At 47.1% G+C, this 15888-nt stretch overlaps 1 protein-coding gene across 1 annotated transcript in view; it reads left to right on the top strand.

The window, feature by feature from the left end:
* PI4KA (phosphatidylinositol 4-kinase alpha) overlaps positions 1 to 15888 on the top strand; it is a 118472-nt gene that overhangs the window by 67081 nt on the left and 35503 nt on the right. The window contains exons 20-27 of the mRNA XM_032397543.1: positions 3740 to 3848; positions 4203 to 4339; positions 4526 to 4659; positions 7451 to 7533; positions 13126 to 13196; positions 13280 to 13404; positions 14590 to 14671; positions 14917 to 15000. Coding sequence (XP_032253434.1) covers positions 3740 to 3848; positions 4203 to 4339; positions 4526 to 4659; positions 7451 to 7533; positions 13126 to 13196; positions 13280 to 13404; positions 14590 to 14671; positions 14917 to 15000 — 825 coding nt within the window. The remainder of the gene's footprint in view (positions 1 to 3739; positions 3849 to 4202; positions 4340 to 4525; positions 4660 to 7450; positions 7534 to 13125; positions 13197 to 13279; positions 13405 to 14589; positions 14672 to 14916; positions 15001 to 15888) is intronic.

Here is a 15888-nt window from a genome sequence, read left to right as displayed (position 1 = left end):
GTGTTGCTCATTTTGAGAAATTTCTGGCCCGTAAAGGGCTGTCCAGTGTGTTTAAGAGCTGACAGGTGTGGCTGGATTTGGGTCCAGGTCAGCACTCAGGAGCTATGGTCACACATTGATTTCTCAGAACCTTCACTGTTCCTGCTCAATACTGGGACTTCAGCATGGGCACCATCGTACAGGCCTGGAGAGGCTGTTACCTCTCACAGACTCCTCCAGGGCCTGATAAGCCCCATGTGATCTGCTCTTGGCCTTGTTCTCATACACACTAAGCCTGGCCCTTCTTGGAGCCTTGGCACTGGTTGCTCTTTCCGTATGGAAGTCTTCCCTTAGGCCCGCTGCGCGCACACCATCTGCTCTGGGTTTCTCCGAGGCTGTGCTGGCTGCGTGGGTGGGAATCCCACCTCCCACCCTTGGTGTTCTCTCTGAACTGAGGACAGTAGTTATACCTGCTGCATAAGGTTGCTGTGGAAATTAGATGAGATGATGAGATAATGTGCAGAAAGCACAGAGAGTGGCGCCCGGCACTCAGTCAACACTCAGTAAACCTTTGCTGTTGTCACTTTCACCATACATAGTTATTCACAGAAAAGATCTGGAAGGAGATGCAGCCAACTCTTAACATTGGAAATGGGAGGCAGGTGGGAAGTGTTCATTTTTTACTCTATATGCTTTGCTGGAATTTCTTTTCTATGAGTATATATTGCTTAGGTTATTTTAAACTAACCAGTAAATGTTTCTTACATATCTAGGTTTCCGATCATGTAACCCACTGTTGAAAAAACTGGATTTCAGCCCTTCTTGACAATTCTGACATTTTTGGGTCTGTTCCCCACTGGAGGTGTATAGTTTTGACCCCCACTGTAAAGCAGTTCCTTCTGCCACACCTACTCCATTGTTTTCTTTCCAGTTCCAAGGCTTGCCTTATGGTTAGATATGTTTCCCAACTTTTTATTACGAAACTGAAAAATATACAAAGCAATTGGAAGAATTGAATAATGGACATCCATTTACCAATGTCCTAGATAAAACAGTGACTATTTTGACATGTCTGCTTAATTCCGTGTGCGCGTACCCTGCAGGTGTGTCCTGAGGTATTTGAAGGTGAGTTGTAGAGAGAGTCACAACACTTCAGCCCTGGGCACTGGAGCTCGGTCTCCTAAATGGTGTGTGTTGGGGGTGTCTCCGCACTGCTCAGCACCGCTGTTACATCTGGGAAAATCAGTCCTTCTATCTTATATCGGACATCCAGTCCCAGTCAGATTTCTCCATGACTTCTTTGATAGCTTTTTTAAAATCTAGGATCCATTCCTACACTGCATTTGGTTGTTGTTTCTTTGGACTCCTTCATCTATTTTAGGCTTCTTTTCTCTGACCTTGATCTTCTTACGGGAGAGCAGGTCAGTTGTCTTATAGCCCTTTCCTTTACCCTTTGCCTGCCCTGTCTTGGGGACAGACAAGACCCTTTCATCATCTGGCCATTCTCTGAAACCTCCTTACTCCTTTCTGTCTCTCCTGAAGCATAGCAATGTGTCCCTGCACACAGTCCTAACCAGCCTGTCTACACCGTGTCTTTATCTCCAGTTGCTTCAGAGCACTTCTGGGGACTTTTGTGATTCTACCATAGTCTTCCCTTCCTGGGGACCAGAGCCATCTCAGCTGGTATGATGGAGTCATCAGTGCAGGAAGAACCTATAGGGCATTTCCAAGCCCTAGTTCTTAGGAGGGAGGCAGGATGTTCTCAGGGTGAGGAGTAGTAGGATCACAAATTGAAGATAGATTTTGGACAGTCACTTTCTCTCACTGTTCCAAAACCATTTTGGACCTTTCAGTCACTTGGGGCCTCTGATCTGATTGGGAGTGAAGCATTCTGAAAGCCTGACCATAACCACCAAAGGCAAGTTCTCCTTGTAGGACACCAGAACCTCTTAGCCACATTGACCTTAAACACCAAGCAAGGCTGTGGTCTGGGAACCCTGTCATGCCTCCACCATCACTTGGGACCTTATCCTAGGGAGATCCACCACCTCAGAGACAGTCCCAGAGCTCCTTTTCCTCAGACCCACCATCTTTGGCCACTAGCAAGCTGGAAGCCCCTCAGGTGTACCTTAGTGACAGTGTCCTTTCTACCTTGAGACAGTTCTGACCACTGCTGCCCTCCCCAGTGCTTCTCCACCTCCGCAGCACCTTCCCACAGGTCACCCAGCAGCCCCCACCCTATCTCGACCGACTCTCCCCAAGGGCACAGCACCCTAGTGGCTTTCGAGGAGAAGCTGTTCGCTTCTACACAGCATGTTGTCCAGCCCTAGCCCTGCACCTGTGCCCTCCCTGTGATTGTGGAAGCAACATATCTATGGCAGAACTCCGGGAAGTATGGGCAACATTAAGGAAGAAACTAGAAACTCCTGCCAACCCGGCTACCCAGAAATAATCATTATTAATATGCGACTGGAATTTTCCCCTCTTCTTCTATGCACATGTATTTACATACATATACCTTAAATCTGTACCATGCTATATACATTTTGCATTTTTTTCACTTGATGTAAGTTCTACCTGTGTCTCCAAATATTCTTAGCAAATATGATTTCTGATATATTGTAACTTATGTAAGTGCCCCATTCAGGTAAACATTTAGTGTTTTTCTCTTTATTGTTCTCTTCTATCAAATGTTGCAGCATTTTTGTGCCTAAATCAGATTTTTTTTTTGGATAGACCCCTAGAGATGGGATTTTAGGTGAAATGACGAGGCTATTTAGAATTTTTGATGCACTTTACCAGATTGCTTTCCAGGAAATAGTGTACCAGTTTACAGTCCTACCAGCCATGGGTGCAGGCACCCCTCTCGCTGTGTCCCACCCTCCCAGCAGTGGTGTCATCATGTGCCCCACCTCTGTGTCCTTGGCCCTCATGACTGTTTGGATTGCAGAGACCCCTCACTGTAGCTTCATTATCACTGAAGGGGGCTCACTGTCCTCTGGGGTTTCTGTGAGGACTAACTTGTCCAGCAGGCGCTGTGCACAAATTTAACATTTTTGCACAACCTACGAGCCACTGCCTGCTTCACGCTGGGCAGGACACCATCTGGAGCAAGGGTGCAGGGACTTCAGCCTCTCACTTCTGCACCTAAGCAACTCTGCCTCTGCCTATTTTAAATCTTGGGATTCTGCCCAAGATGACTGTTGGAAAAGTTGTGCTGCCAGAAAAGATCTAAAAGCCATTTCTTCTCAACCCACGAGGCTTCTCACGCTCACCCTGTCTCTCCAGTCACAGCTGTTCATCTGAGCTCCAGCCTCCCCAGCCCTCCATGCCCTCCCCAGTCCCAGGCTTTGGGCCTGATTTTCCTGTGGCTGGACAGCCTGCTCTCTCTTCTTTGCCTGGCCAAGGGTTACTTGCATGGTAACACTGAGACCCATGACACCTCCTCCAGGAACTCTGCCATACTGTGATGATTTCCTCACCTGCCTGCAAACTTGGCAGAAAGGCCTTTGTAGGAATGGGGCTTTTCACCTCCCAGGCATGGGGCCTGGTGCACATTAGCTACTCAATAAATGTTTGCTGAATGGGTATTTACCAGTGAATTGATCAAGAAATGTTGGTCACTGCTCAGTGTGTCTTTTCCAACCCAAAATGACTGACTGATTCTTGGAGAATGAATCTGGGGTTGATTTTACATCTGTAGGTTTTAGGGCTTGTGAGCAAATAACCTCCTTTTCTCCCTCTGTCCTCGGTGCATCAGCTCACCCGAAGGTTGCCTCCCATCAAAGAAGCCAAGCCTCGGTTGCAGAAGCTCTTCCGGGACTTCTGGCTCTATTCCGTGCTGATGGGATTTGCAGTGGAGGGCTCAGGTAAGGGGATATTCGCTCTCCTGGGGAAGACAGAGTGCAGAGTGAAAACAAAGGTGAGGCAGGACTCTACCTAATTATGAATGTGCATGCATTCAAAATTCATCCAAATTCAGCTGCTGCTTCCTACAAGTGATTACAAATGTTACACTTCCCAGATGTAGTTTAGGGTTCTGACAGTGCTATGTATCTTAGGAAAAACCTGTCCGAGTTAGGAAACAGACTCATTTTTGTGCTCCGTTTGGGGGATAATTGGCTCAAACAAAGGACCCACGACTCTAGAAATGGTCAGCATCACCTGCCCCGCAGTGCTTCTGGAATAAGGTGGTGGTCTCATTCATGTGCACTTTCTTGAAGGACTCTGGCCAGAAGAATGGTACGAGGGAGTCTGTGAAATAGCCACCAAGTCGCCCCTGCTCACGTTTCCCAGCAAAGAACCACTGCGCTCCGTCCTCCAGTATAACTCGGCCATGAAAAACGACACAGTCACCCCCGTAAGGCTTCTCACCCTGCCAAGGACAGATGATGCAGGGCAGGGATTTTGCTAAGCTTTCTTGAACAATGACCAGATCCTTCCATTGTCCTTGTTATCACATGTTCTCCACGGCTCCTGGGGGGGGGGGGGGGGGCATTCCCCTCTGGGTGCCTGTGTGAGCCCTTGAGCATTTCTTTCCCCCTAGGCTGAACTGAGTGAGCTCCGCAGCACCATCATCAACCTGCTGGACCCTGCTCCCGAAGTGTCCGCCCTCATCAACAAGCTGGACTTTGCCATGTCCACCTATCTCCTGTCTGTTTACCGGCTGGAATATATGAGGTATCCAGGCCTTTGCCTCCCAGCACAGCTACACTGGAGCTAATTTTTAAACTTTCTTGCCTTCTGGGCATGGGACTCTTTTTAGTTCCTCCCAAGACACGTAAGCTTTCTTAAAAAGCAAAAACCAAAAAAACCAAAAATATCCTACGCTCTTCTTGTGTGCTCCTCCCTCCTGGGCACCAAACACCACATCTTATAAATCCCCAGGTATCTAAACTCTCTTGTCATCCTCTCCTTATAGGGAATAGGCTTCTGAGCAGTCACCATAGATGTTGCAAACTCAGTCCACTTGACTGCGCAAGAGCCCCTGTTAGGAACTGGCCCTCACTGAGTATGTTCTAAGACATTCATTTCGCTAGTTTCCAGGACCACAGCTGAGTACAAACAGCAAATGGGAAGTGGGAAGGGGCCTGTCCCAAAACAGCCCCACAGGTGGCCCAACACTCAGGATGCATGTGTAACCACAGCAGACCTAACAGTTATAATAATCGTCATCATGACAACACCAATATTAACATGGATTGAGTGTTTATGCCATGCCGGGCACTGTGCTAAGTTACATGTATTGACACACTCTCCAACAAGCCTGTGAGGTAGGCAGTGTCACATACCCATTTTACAGATGAGGAAACGGAGACCCTGAGGCAGCCGTTAAGTTAGTTACCCAAGGTAATAATCCCTGACTTCCACGGAGATCCACCTAGTTGGTTAAGCACCGTGCCATCCTGCCTCTCATAAATGACGGCTGGAAGAAGCAGCTAGGATGCTCAGAGCGCAGCTGCCTATGTGAATGCTACAGATCCACCATGGTAAGGCCTGAGGCACCCTCGGGCTGCAGCTGAATACGCTAGCTACAGAATGATGCATCCCTGTCGTCAAAAAAGGTCAGGTTACACATCTCCTGTTTGTTGAAATCACAGGATAGGTGCAATAAGTTATAGAGAAACTCTACCAAATGGTCTGAAAAAGAAAGTGTTAGTTCTTAATAGGGGGAATATTTGGTAAATGCCACTATTTTAACCTTTATTTGGTGCCATGAAACCCTGTGGTAAAAGAACTCTTGCTCAGAAGCTCAACATATAAAATAGATTAAGGCTGTTTTGTGTAAGTGGGAGTAAGCGCACACCTTCCTGCCCTGTCCCCTCCTCCCTGCCTCTTGGTAGCCTGAGGGTGCCACAACAGAGCAGAGTTTGAGAGCTAGTGACCCATTCTCCCCCAGAGTCCCACAGAGCCAAGGAACTTTTGACCTTCCTTGCTTTTTTCATTATAATTTTTTTTATAAAAGCAATACAAGAATATTACACATAAACTTGGAAATAAATGGAGAGGAAAAACCACTGATCCCACCACCATTCCCTATTGTGTGTTAGCACTGTTCCCTCTCAGCCTTTTTATAAAGAATATATTTTGAAAGAGAAACCAATCAAAACAAAACAAGCAAACCAACACAGACCAAAAACCTGGTTTGCTCCAAGGTTGAATGGCTACAAGAGATGTCTCCGGACCCTTTCAGCCTCACGTGCCCACAGGCAGGGCTGTCTCCTGCTTCCCCACAATGGTGCCCCTGAATGGAGTTCTCAGGTTCTCAGGACACTCTGTGGAGCGGGCTGGTAGAGCAAAACCCTAAGGGGACAGCCCACAGGCAGCTCCCAAGAGCCCAGCTCCCATCCCAGGTTGCCTGCCAGGCCTCTGAGAGCATTGTTAGCATGGAGGAGCAGCTCTGAAGCCTTTATTCAAGAACCTGGCTTAGGCTCCCAGCCACTGGTTATTAGGAGAGCTTTAAAACAGCGCCTTGGGCTCTGTGCTCAGCGGGAGTCAGCTTGGGATGCTCTCTCCCTTGCCCTCTCCCCCCCCCCCCCACCGCACATGCACTCTCTCTCTCAATCTTTCTCTCTGTAAATAAATCTTTAAAAAAAACAAAAACCAGCAAAGTGGGCAATGTGAGAAATTATGTAAAAGCTGTGTGAACCTGAGCACTCAAGAATGCATGTGCTTAAGCCACCTGGCCTGCCCTACTAAGGTTTGACTCACAAAAAGCTGGTGCAGAAGCCCACAGACGCACTCCGCCCAGTGCTTGCCTGTGTGCACACGTGCCCTGCTATCTTAGTGGAGCCCCCCAAACTCCGAACAGCTACTGTAAAAGTAAAAAAGGTGCATAAGATAAAAAAGAGAAGGAAAACATGGGGATGGTACAGAAGATGCTAAAGATGAAAAATACAAATCTCACTTTCCTGGCTCTGAATCCAGAGATGCCCACTCTTGATAGTTTTACTTTCCCTTCTAGAAATTCTCTATAAATGCAAACATATATATCCTGCACACAGAAGGCCCATGGAGGCTTTCGGAAACCTATCGCTGACATCCTGCTGTACTCATTTCCCCTGCACCTTGCTGTCTCATAGAACAATGCATCTTGGATGTTTTTCTGTAGTGGTGTATATGGAGCTACCTCTCATTTTGGTGGCTACATGATGTGCCATTAAATGGGTGTACTTTGGTGTAGCTGACTAGTCTGTTGATGGACATTTTGCCAGCACTGTTAGGAGGATCCTCCTTATGCACATAACCCTTAAGATCTATCACTAGTGGTGGGTTGCTGGGTGGAACAATGTGGGAACGTTATGATAGATGGTGGGTAATTCCCCTCCAGAAAGTCTGCGTGAGCATATGACCCTTGAAGTGGCATAGGTTATTGGTTCCTCACAGCCTCACCAGTTCTGGGTAGTACCAAATCTGTGATAGGGAGGGCCTGGATTTCTCAAATTTTACTCAAAACTGTTCTCCTTGCTAGGGTACTGCGCTCAACAGATCCTGACCGCTTCCAGGTAATGTTCTGCTACTTTGAAGATAAAGCTATTCAGAAGGACAAGTCTGGTAAGTTTATTGTTGTGGTACTCTGATGATGAAATGAGTTTTAATAGTCTAAAAAGGAATACCACTCCCAGTTTCCTATCTACATGAAGAAAACAGTTTTATGAAGTTACACACTACATTGGAAAGACCAGTATAAAATATATAACCTTATAACCATATAACCTTAAGGAGCATCACTCTTGTCCACCCTCAATGCTTGAGTACGCTCCAGCCCCCAAATTTCAGTCTCTAATACTATCCCATGCTGAAGGGATCCTGGGCTCCTCACATAGTCATTAATGGACCTAAAGCATCTTGTTGTGGTCAGGGAGCAGTCATGCTTTTTAAATATCCAGAGCAGGCTAGGAGGACCAAGAACCAATTTCAAAGGGCTCCCAGTGGACAGAGTATCATAATTTGAACATGAATACATATTATTATTTTGCTTAAAAGAAGGGCAAATAAACTGGGATAATGTGTATATCCAGATACACTAAGATATATATATATAATCTCCATATTTTAGCAAAGCAACAGATATAATGTGTAATATGTAACAATAATAGGTAATATATAGGATATACGTATTTATATATATGTTTGTTCTTTCCACTAAGTATTTGTGAAGTAGAGACAGGTAGTTGTTTCTCTTGTATAATCAGGAAAGAGGGAACATGAGGAAAGAGCCACACAGTCCAGGAAGAGGCCTGGCACCTGCAATAAAGTCACACCTGGCCTCTAAGAGTGATCAGGTAGAAAGGGTGCCCAGCAGGTGATGGGGCAGAGGCATTCCATAGAGTAGCCAGTTAATGGTACTCTGTTAAGCTGAAAGTAGCTGTTAGAGAGCTCGCTGTGGGGACAGCCCCAGACCTTCTGTGAGGGGCTCCATGCCTCACTAGTCATGCTGGCCATAAGGAGACCCCACTCAGGACCATGAACACTTCCAGTGGCGCATCAGACCCAGCCAGAATGTCAGGGCAGCGGGTCAGGACCCGATGGCCACACCCAATTTAAGGACTGCATCGTTTCTGGGGAGGTTTCAGAATAAGGAAATCTGTATGAAATGCAAAGACTTGCAAGTCCGATGATGCAGATGTCCTCAGAGTGCACAGAGGGTCTCAGCTGCAACCAGTCCTAAAAGCACCAGACTCCTGGGAAAACAAATAAATGAAACTCTACAGTGGTATAAAAATATTAGAGTTACTGAAATTCTAGTGAGGCAAACCTAAGATAAGAATAGGAATAAAAATAAGGAGAGTTATTAAAATTGAGACTGCAATGAAAAAAAATTAAGCACATAGTATAGTCATTGTTTGACCAGTTTTAGTATAAGGACGCTGATGGGTTTTAAGCATCATCTATTGGTCTGTGTGTTGATTTTTAAAGTGTTTAAAATTTAAGAGACTCTGAAATATTAGACCCATGTTTTATTTAAATGCTTAGAAAAATTTGATCAATTTTGTAATTGTACTTAAATATTTGAGGGACTTGAGTGTGCTACATCATGAGTTTTGATTGATTAACTGTGTGGGTAAATATTTCGAGGAATGCTAATTGAGAATTCTTAAAATCAATAAATTTATTATTAATTACAGTTAGTAGTGAGGAGTCCTTTCCATGTTTAGAAGCCATTGGCACACTGAAGAATCTATCAATTTGTTCTTGCCAATGCAGAATTAATCCCCAGATAATTCTGGTACCGTTTTTTCTGTTGTTGAAAAATCAGTCCTTGTCTTTTTTAAAATCACCCCAAGGATTCTGAGGTGCTGTCTCATGTAAGACCTTTGTCCAATAAGTCCTTTACAGAACCCTTCACACTACTGCACGACAGTCAGGAAATTGAGTGGGTGAATTTATTTTTGTGGGGTTGACAAGGAAGACAGTGTAAGGGTTCTGCAAGCTCCCCCTGCTGGCAGTGTGGGGAAGGGTTGGACGAGGAGGAGCCCTTTAGAGGCCAGGGTGGAAGAGGCAGGCAGGCAGTTTGTATGCCAGGAAACCTCTTCCACTGGGGTGCAGAATACAGGAGAGGAGCCCCATGCTCAGAGGGTCCCACACACATTCCCCAGGACCACTTGGGAATATAGTAGAGACACTGTTAACCTCTGGCTGAGCTGTTCATTGATTTGCTCCTCTCGTCTATCCACCCACTGTCTATTTAACAGCTATTTTGTGCTAGACAGTTGGGTCACACCTGAGTTTCTTTCGTTCAAGGAGGGGGAGGGTAAGCGACAAAAAAAATCGACTGCCAACCCCTAGGGGCCTAAGAACCTGCCACATTTTGCCAGCCTCCTAATGAGAATATCTGTAGACAGAATCAGTTACCTTTCTGAAGCTAAAATGTCATTCTCTTCTGAGCTCTGTTTTTCTGTTGCTGTGTCATAAGTGGAAATTAAATTGTGGAAAACAGTATGGAGGTTCCTCACAAAGTTAAAAATAGAGCTACTCTACAATCCAGCAATTGCGCTACTAGGTATTTATCCAAAGGATACAGACATAGTGATTCTAAGGGGCACATGCACCCCAATGTTTATAGCAGCAATGTCCACAATAGCCAAAATATAGAAAGAGCTCAGATATCCATTGACAGATGAATGGATAAAGAAGATGTGGTGTATCTACAATGGAATATTACTCAGCCATCAAAAAGAATAAAATCTTGGGCGCCTGGGTGGCTCAGTTGGTTAAGCGACTGCCTTCGGCTCAGGTCATGATCCCGGAGTCCCGGGATTGAGTCCCACATTGGGCTCCCAGCTGAGCAGGGAGTCTGCTTCTCCCTCTGATCCTCTTCCCTCTCATGTTCTCTCTCTCTCAAGTAAATAAATAAAATCTTTAAAAAAAAAAAAAAGAATCTTACCATTTGCAATGACGTGGATGGAACTAGAGGGTATTATGGTAAGCAAAATAAGTCGGGGAAAGACAAATGCCATATGATTTTATTCATATGTGGAATTTAAGATACAAAACAGTTGAACATAGGGGAAGGGACGGTAAAGTAAAATAAGATAAAAACAGAGAGGGAGACAAACCATAAGAGACGATGAAACTCTAGGAAACAAACTGAGGGTTGCCGGAGGGGAGGTGGGTGGAGGGATGGGGTAATTGGGTGATGGGCATTAAAGAGGGCACTTGATGGGGTGCCTGGTGGCTTAGTCATTTAAGCGGCTGCCTTCAGCTCAGGTCATGATCTCAGGGTCCTGGGATCGAGCCCCACATCGGGCTCCGTGCTCAGCAGGAAGCCTGCTTCTCCCTCTCCCACTCCCCCTGCTTGGGTTCCCTCTCTCGCTGTGTCTCTCTCTGTCAAATAAATAAAATCTTTAAAAAAAAAAAAAAAAAAGGAGGGCACTTGATGTAATGAGCACTGGGTGTTACATGCCACTGATGAATCACTAAATTCTACCTCGGAAACTAATAATACACTATATGTTAACAAAATTGAATTTAAATAAAAATAAATTTTTTAAAAAGAGGAAATTAAATTGCCCTGGGGACTGATGTACACTTTACTGACACTTAATTTTCACAGTACGTTGTACTCTTCACATGATTTCCAAATGGGTTGTTTTTGTCCTGAGTATGGTACCTAGGGTTAAGCTGATAAATGTGTACCTACTGAGTGTACTTTCCTCTTCCTTTTCTCTCCTAAAACATGGGAGATGGGCAGGAGATGTCTTTGGAGATTTGTTATTGATGAGTTTTCAGAACCAAGGAGGAGAGAGGTTATAAGAAGCATCTAGCAGCCCCCAAAGGGGATTGCTAGCACCTCCTCTGTGTAGGTGTGAGCCAAGCCTCCATGTGTTCCTGCCCTGTAGCCTGCTGACTGTCTAGTCAGTCAGTACAGACTAAGACCGAGGTAATCTCAAGCTAACTTTAAGCACAAAAAGGAAAGTGGCTGTTTTTAAGTAAAAATCTCCATAGAGGCTACTGCGTGATCATCATTGGCATCTGACCCCTATCTGATGTTTTTTTATTAGGAACTTACAGTTTCAGTTTCCTAAGAGCTACATGAAAAGATATTACACTAAACACACCCCCAAAACAAGATTTCATCCACCAAACCCAACTTCTTAGAGATCAGCCTCTCCCTGCTGGGGCATTAGGTCACACTAATCACTTTCCAGGTCTGAGAGCTTTGGGGGCCCATTTATCCTCATGACAAACACATATGTGATGCCTCTTTATGTTCAGGCTCTGGCTGGGCCTGGGCACAGAGGTGCAGTGCCTGCCTAGTGTTTCGCCCTGCTGACCTTGTAGCCCTGTCATTTAGCCACCCCAAAGACGCTGCATAAATGGGACAGCACTAGAGGGCGAGCGGCATTTAATGACATCGGCACTGTGATGTTTGCATCCCGCTGTTGCTTTTTAAAATCTGCTTTGCGCCCTGGAAGCCACAACCACATCCGGCGCTTGTATCTTGGTTTCTAAACACCATTCTGCAGTAAAGGGAGCCAAGGCTCCAGGGAAAATACAAGATGAGCCTAGGACAGCTCACAGTGCCAGAAAGGAAGGTCTTGTGAAGGGAAAAAAAGAAAAAGGAGAGGAAGAAGAAGAAGAAAAGGAAAGGAAAGGCCTGTGGGCATGTCACAAGGACACAAGAGCCTGCCTGAAAGAGCTCCTAATGGCCAAAGCTGGAACAATTTGAGCAACAAAATAACGACAGTATTGGATTATAACCCAGTGAAAGAAAGAAATATCCATGAGTCCGTGCTGATTAGATGATTGAACAAATGAAACATGGGGAAGAAGGGACAGACCTTCCTTACAGAATTCCAGTAAGTGAGACCAGAACCTGCGGGCAGAGCCCACTGGCAGGTGCGAAAGCCAGTGGGCAGCGTCTTAGAAATGACATGTCTGCATAACCTCAAAGTATCTTCCCCAGAGCATTTCCCAGTGACTGTGGTGTTTTTGACTTACACCCACATTCTCTTCAGGAGCTGCTGCTTAATTCCCCTCCCCAAGTGTGGGCTGGACGCAGTGACTCCCTTCTGAAGAGTAGAGCATGGAAAGGGAGAAATAGTAACTGGACAGTGGGAAACCTGGCACACACCACTGTACCTGAGTGATCAAGGTCAGCCTCGCCAGTGGTAGGAGATACTGATTTCACGCCCCCCCACACCCCACCATACGACAAGAAGGCCACTTCACCTCTGTGGGATTGCCCTAAAATCCTGTAACCTTAGTCTAATCATGAGCAAGCATCAAACACACCTAAATTGAGGGACATCCTACAAAATGCCTGTGCTCTTCAGAAGTGTCAAGGTCATGAAAGGTAAGAACAGACCGAGGAATCAACACAGATTGTAGGAGATTAAGGAGACCTGATTGGCAATGCCTCATTGGATCCTGGGACAGAAAAGGGACATTAGTGGGAAAACGGGAAATCCAAATAAAGCCTGAAATTTAGGTAAGAGTATTATATCACTGACGGCTTCTTAGTTTTGACGAAAGAGCTGCTAAAGTCAGGAGAAGCTGGGTGCAGGGTATGTGGGAACTCTGTGCTCTCTCTGCCACTCCTCTGTTAGTCCAAAATCTTTCCAAACAAAATATTGAAAATAGCTGGGATTGGTCCCTTTCCCTTGATGCTCCTGACCTGTGGAAACCTCCTCCTCATTTCAGGGATGATGCAGTGTGTGATTGCTGTCGCAGACAAAGTATTTGATGCCTTCCTGAACATGATGGCAGATAAAGTAAGCCTTGTCGGAGCGTGAGTGTTTGTCTGCCCAAGGCACATGGAGGGCACCTGTTGTACCTGTCTCTTCTGAATCTCCAGGCTAAGACCAAGGAGAATGAAGAGGAGCTCGAGCGGCACGCACAGTTTTTATTGGTGAACTTCAACCACATTCACAAGAGGATACGGAGGGTGGCGGACAAGTATCTGTCTGGTCTGGTGGATAAGTAAGCTCATTTTCCTTCTAATGCTCTGTGTGTGTGTGTGTGTGTGTGTGTGTGTGTAAACTTCTTGATTTGGAATGTAGGGAAGAATCATCCAATCATCCTTACACTATCAGGGCAGAAAAGTTGGAGTCAGAATTTAAACTCTCAAATGGCAATGCAGCCTCCCTCAGGATGTCATGGAATTTGCTACAAGGTCTGAAATTTGGTCCTGAAACCTCTACTTCACTTATTCTGAGCTATTGATGTTACTTACTGACAAGGGGTGTCACCTGCCTGTGTCTCTGCATCCCACCCCCCCGCTGCAGGACTTCTCTGGGCTTGCTCTGGGTAGCTCACGGCCATCCTATGTGACATCTCCCACCCCAGAGCCTAGCCAGAGGTCCCTGGTCAAATCAGTGTCTTCCAGCCTCCTCAGAGAGGAAGGAGAGCCCCCACGGATCCTTTTCCACTCCAGGCTCTCTGTGCTGGGAGCCAAAGCAGACTCTCATGGGACACACCCCCACATGGATGAGAACCCTCAAAGGTGGGCTGGGCCAGCCTGTCTGCAGTATAAAGGCTGGAGGCAGCAAACAGCCATGCTGGGCCTGCCCACACATCGCTGCAAGCATCCAGGAGTTCTGGAGCCTGCTGCAGGTGCTGTGTGCCTGGTCTAGGCAGGGCCAGAAAGCAAGTGCAACACACGTATGACATGTGTCTGAGCTGGACCTCCTAAGCAATGGGCCATGATGAGTCACAGCCGTGCAGAGTTGGCTCCCCTCAATGCTGACCACCACATTTAGGAGCAGCTTCTTCTCTTTGCCCTAGGGTATCCTGCAATACTACCATTTTCTATTTGTGCCATCATGTGAAAATATTAGGGAGGCCTGGTCAAAAACAAGGAGGGTCACTTTGGGGAGTGAGGGAGCGTGGCCTGACCAGTGCATAACCAAGACAATCGGTGTGTGGTTGAGAGCAGGTCACGTGGGGTCATGCTTGGGCCCTGAAGAGTGGGACTGGCAGGAGCCTGGGGGGTGTTTCTGACTGAGTGCCCTGCCTAGGAGGCCTCCTGACCTCCTCTGACCCTCGGCTGGGCAGCAGGAGGTGGGGCTCCCACCTCACCCCACCCCACCCCTTGAGGTGGCACTTTAAGGAACTGAGATTCCTTGAAGATTTGGCTCCTGGACCGAGACATGACTATTGGTGTAGGTTTCCCCACTTGCTCTGGAGCGGGACAGTGCTGAAGACCATGCTGGACATCCTCCAGACCCTGTCACTCTCGCTGAGCGCTGTGAGTATCCCTGCCTTAAGCCTGAGCCTAATTTATGCTACAAGTGGCCACATCGGGGGTGGGGACCCCAGATCCCACCCTGGCCTTTCCCAGTGAGCTGCAGCAAGGTTGGAAGTCCGTCACAAACCGGACAAGTGTGGGGAAAGGAGGCAAACACTCGCTGCCCAGTATGAGCTGGAGGCCCAGCTCAGCAGAGGCAGCCTAGGGAAGGTGGTTTGGAAGAGGGAGCCTTGTTGTGTTTTCAGGACATTCACAAGGATCAGCCTTACTACGACATCCCTGATGCCCCCTATCGGATCACTGTTCCTGACACCTGTGAAGCCCGGGAGGTAGGCTGGCAGCCATCCCCTTACTAAGGGCCGTTTTCATTGCCCTCTTGAGTTGTCAGGGCCGGCGTGTTGCACACGTTGGGTCATTCGGTCCCCAGCAGTTTGAGGTGTGAGCACTGTGGGCCTGGGCCCACAGGTAAGAAAGGCTCAGCTGTCAGGGTCACACAGTACGAGCGGGGTGCTGACTCACTCCCAGTTTGGTCTGTCTGCCAGGCCCGCTTCTGCCCCTCAGCCGTGCTGACTCTAAGCCCTTTCTTGGTTCAGCTGCCTGTCAGTTTATAGTGTCTCCAAGCTGCATGAGCAAGCATGACTGTCAGATGAACTTCACTGCTGTGAGGTGTGCAGACTGCCTGTCATTGTGGTAGTTGAGTAACATGACTTCAGCTTTGTGTGGCACTGTGGGAAATAGATGGAATGAGTAGCTCCGGGTAAGGAGGATGTGCTGTGCGAGGTCTGACTCGGAGCCCTCACTGTGGCAGATTGAAGCTCAGCTCAGACCTGGGGCCGGGTCATGTCCCAGCCTTGGGGCCTCCAGCCAGACCAGCTGCCAGCAGGGAGTCCCCCACGCCCCGCAGCGGCTGTGTGAGGCACTGTGAGTGTGGGCCCTGCCACCTTATGCCAGGATTACGGACCAGGATGTCTGTACCCTGTACCCAGAGCCTCGGGGTTGGAACATGGTCATTGTAATCATTTGCTAGGGTTGCCATGATTAAGTGCCACAGACTGAGTGGCTTAAACAACAGAAATTTATTTTTTCACAGTTCTGGGGGCTGTAAGTGTGAAATCAAGGTGTTGCCAGGGTTGGTTTGTTCAGAAGCTTCTTTCCTTGGCTTTTAGATGTCTGTCGTGTTCTTGTGTCCTCACGTCTTCCCTCTGTGCCTGTGTCCT

The sequence above is a fragment of the Phoca vitulina genome, unplaced genomic scaffold, assembly GCF_004348235.1.
Source record: "Phoca vitulina isolate PV1807 unplaced genomic scaffold, GSC_HSeal_1.0 scaffold100, whole genome shotgun sequence".
Lineage (NCBI taxonomy): Eukaryota > Metazoa > Chordata > Mammalia > Carnivora > Phocidae > Phoca > Phoca vitulina.
Note: the sequence above shows the minus strand (reverse complement) of the source record. Positions and strands in the feature narration are given on the sequence as shown.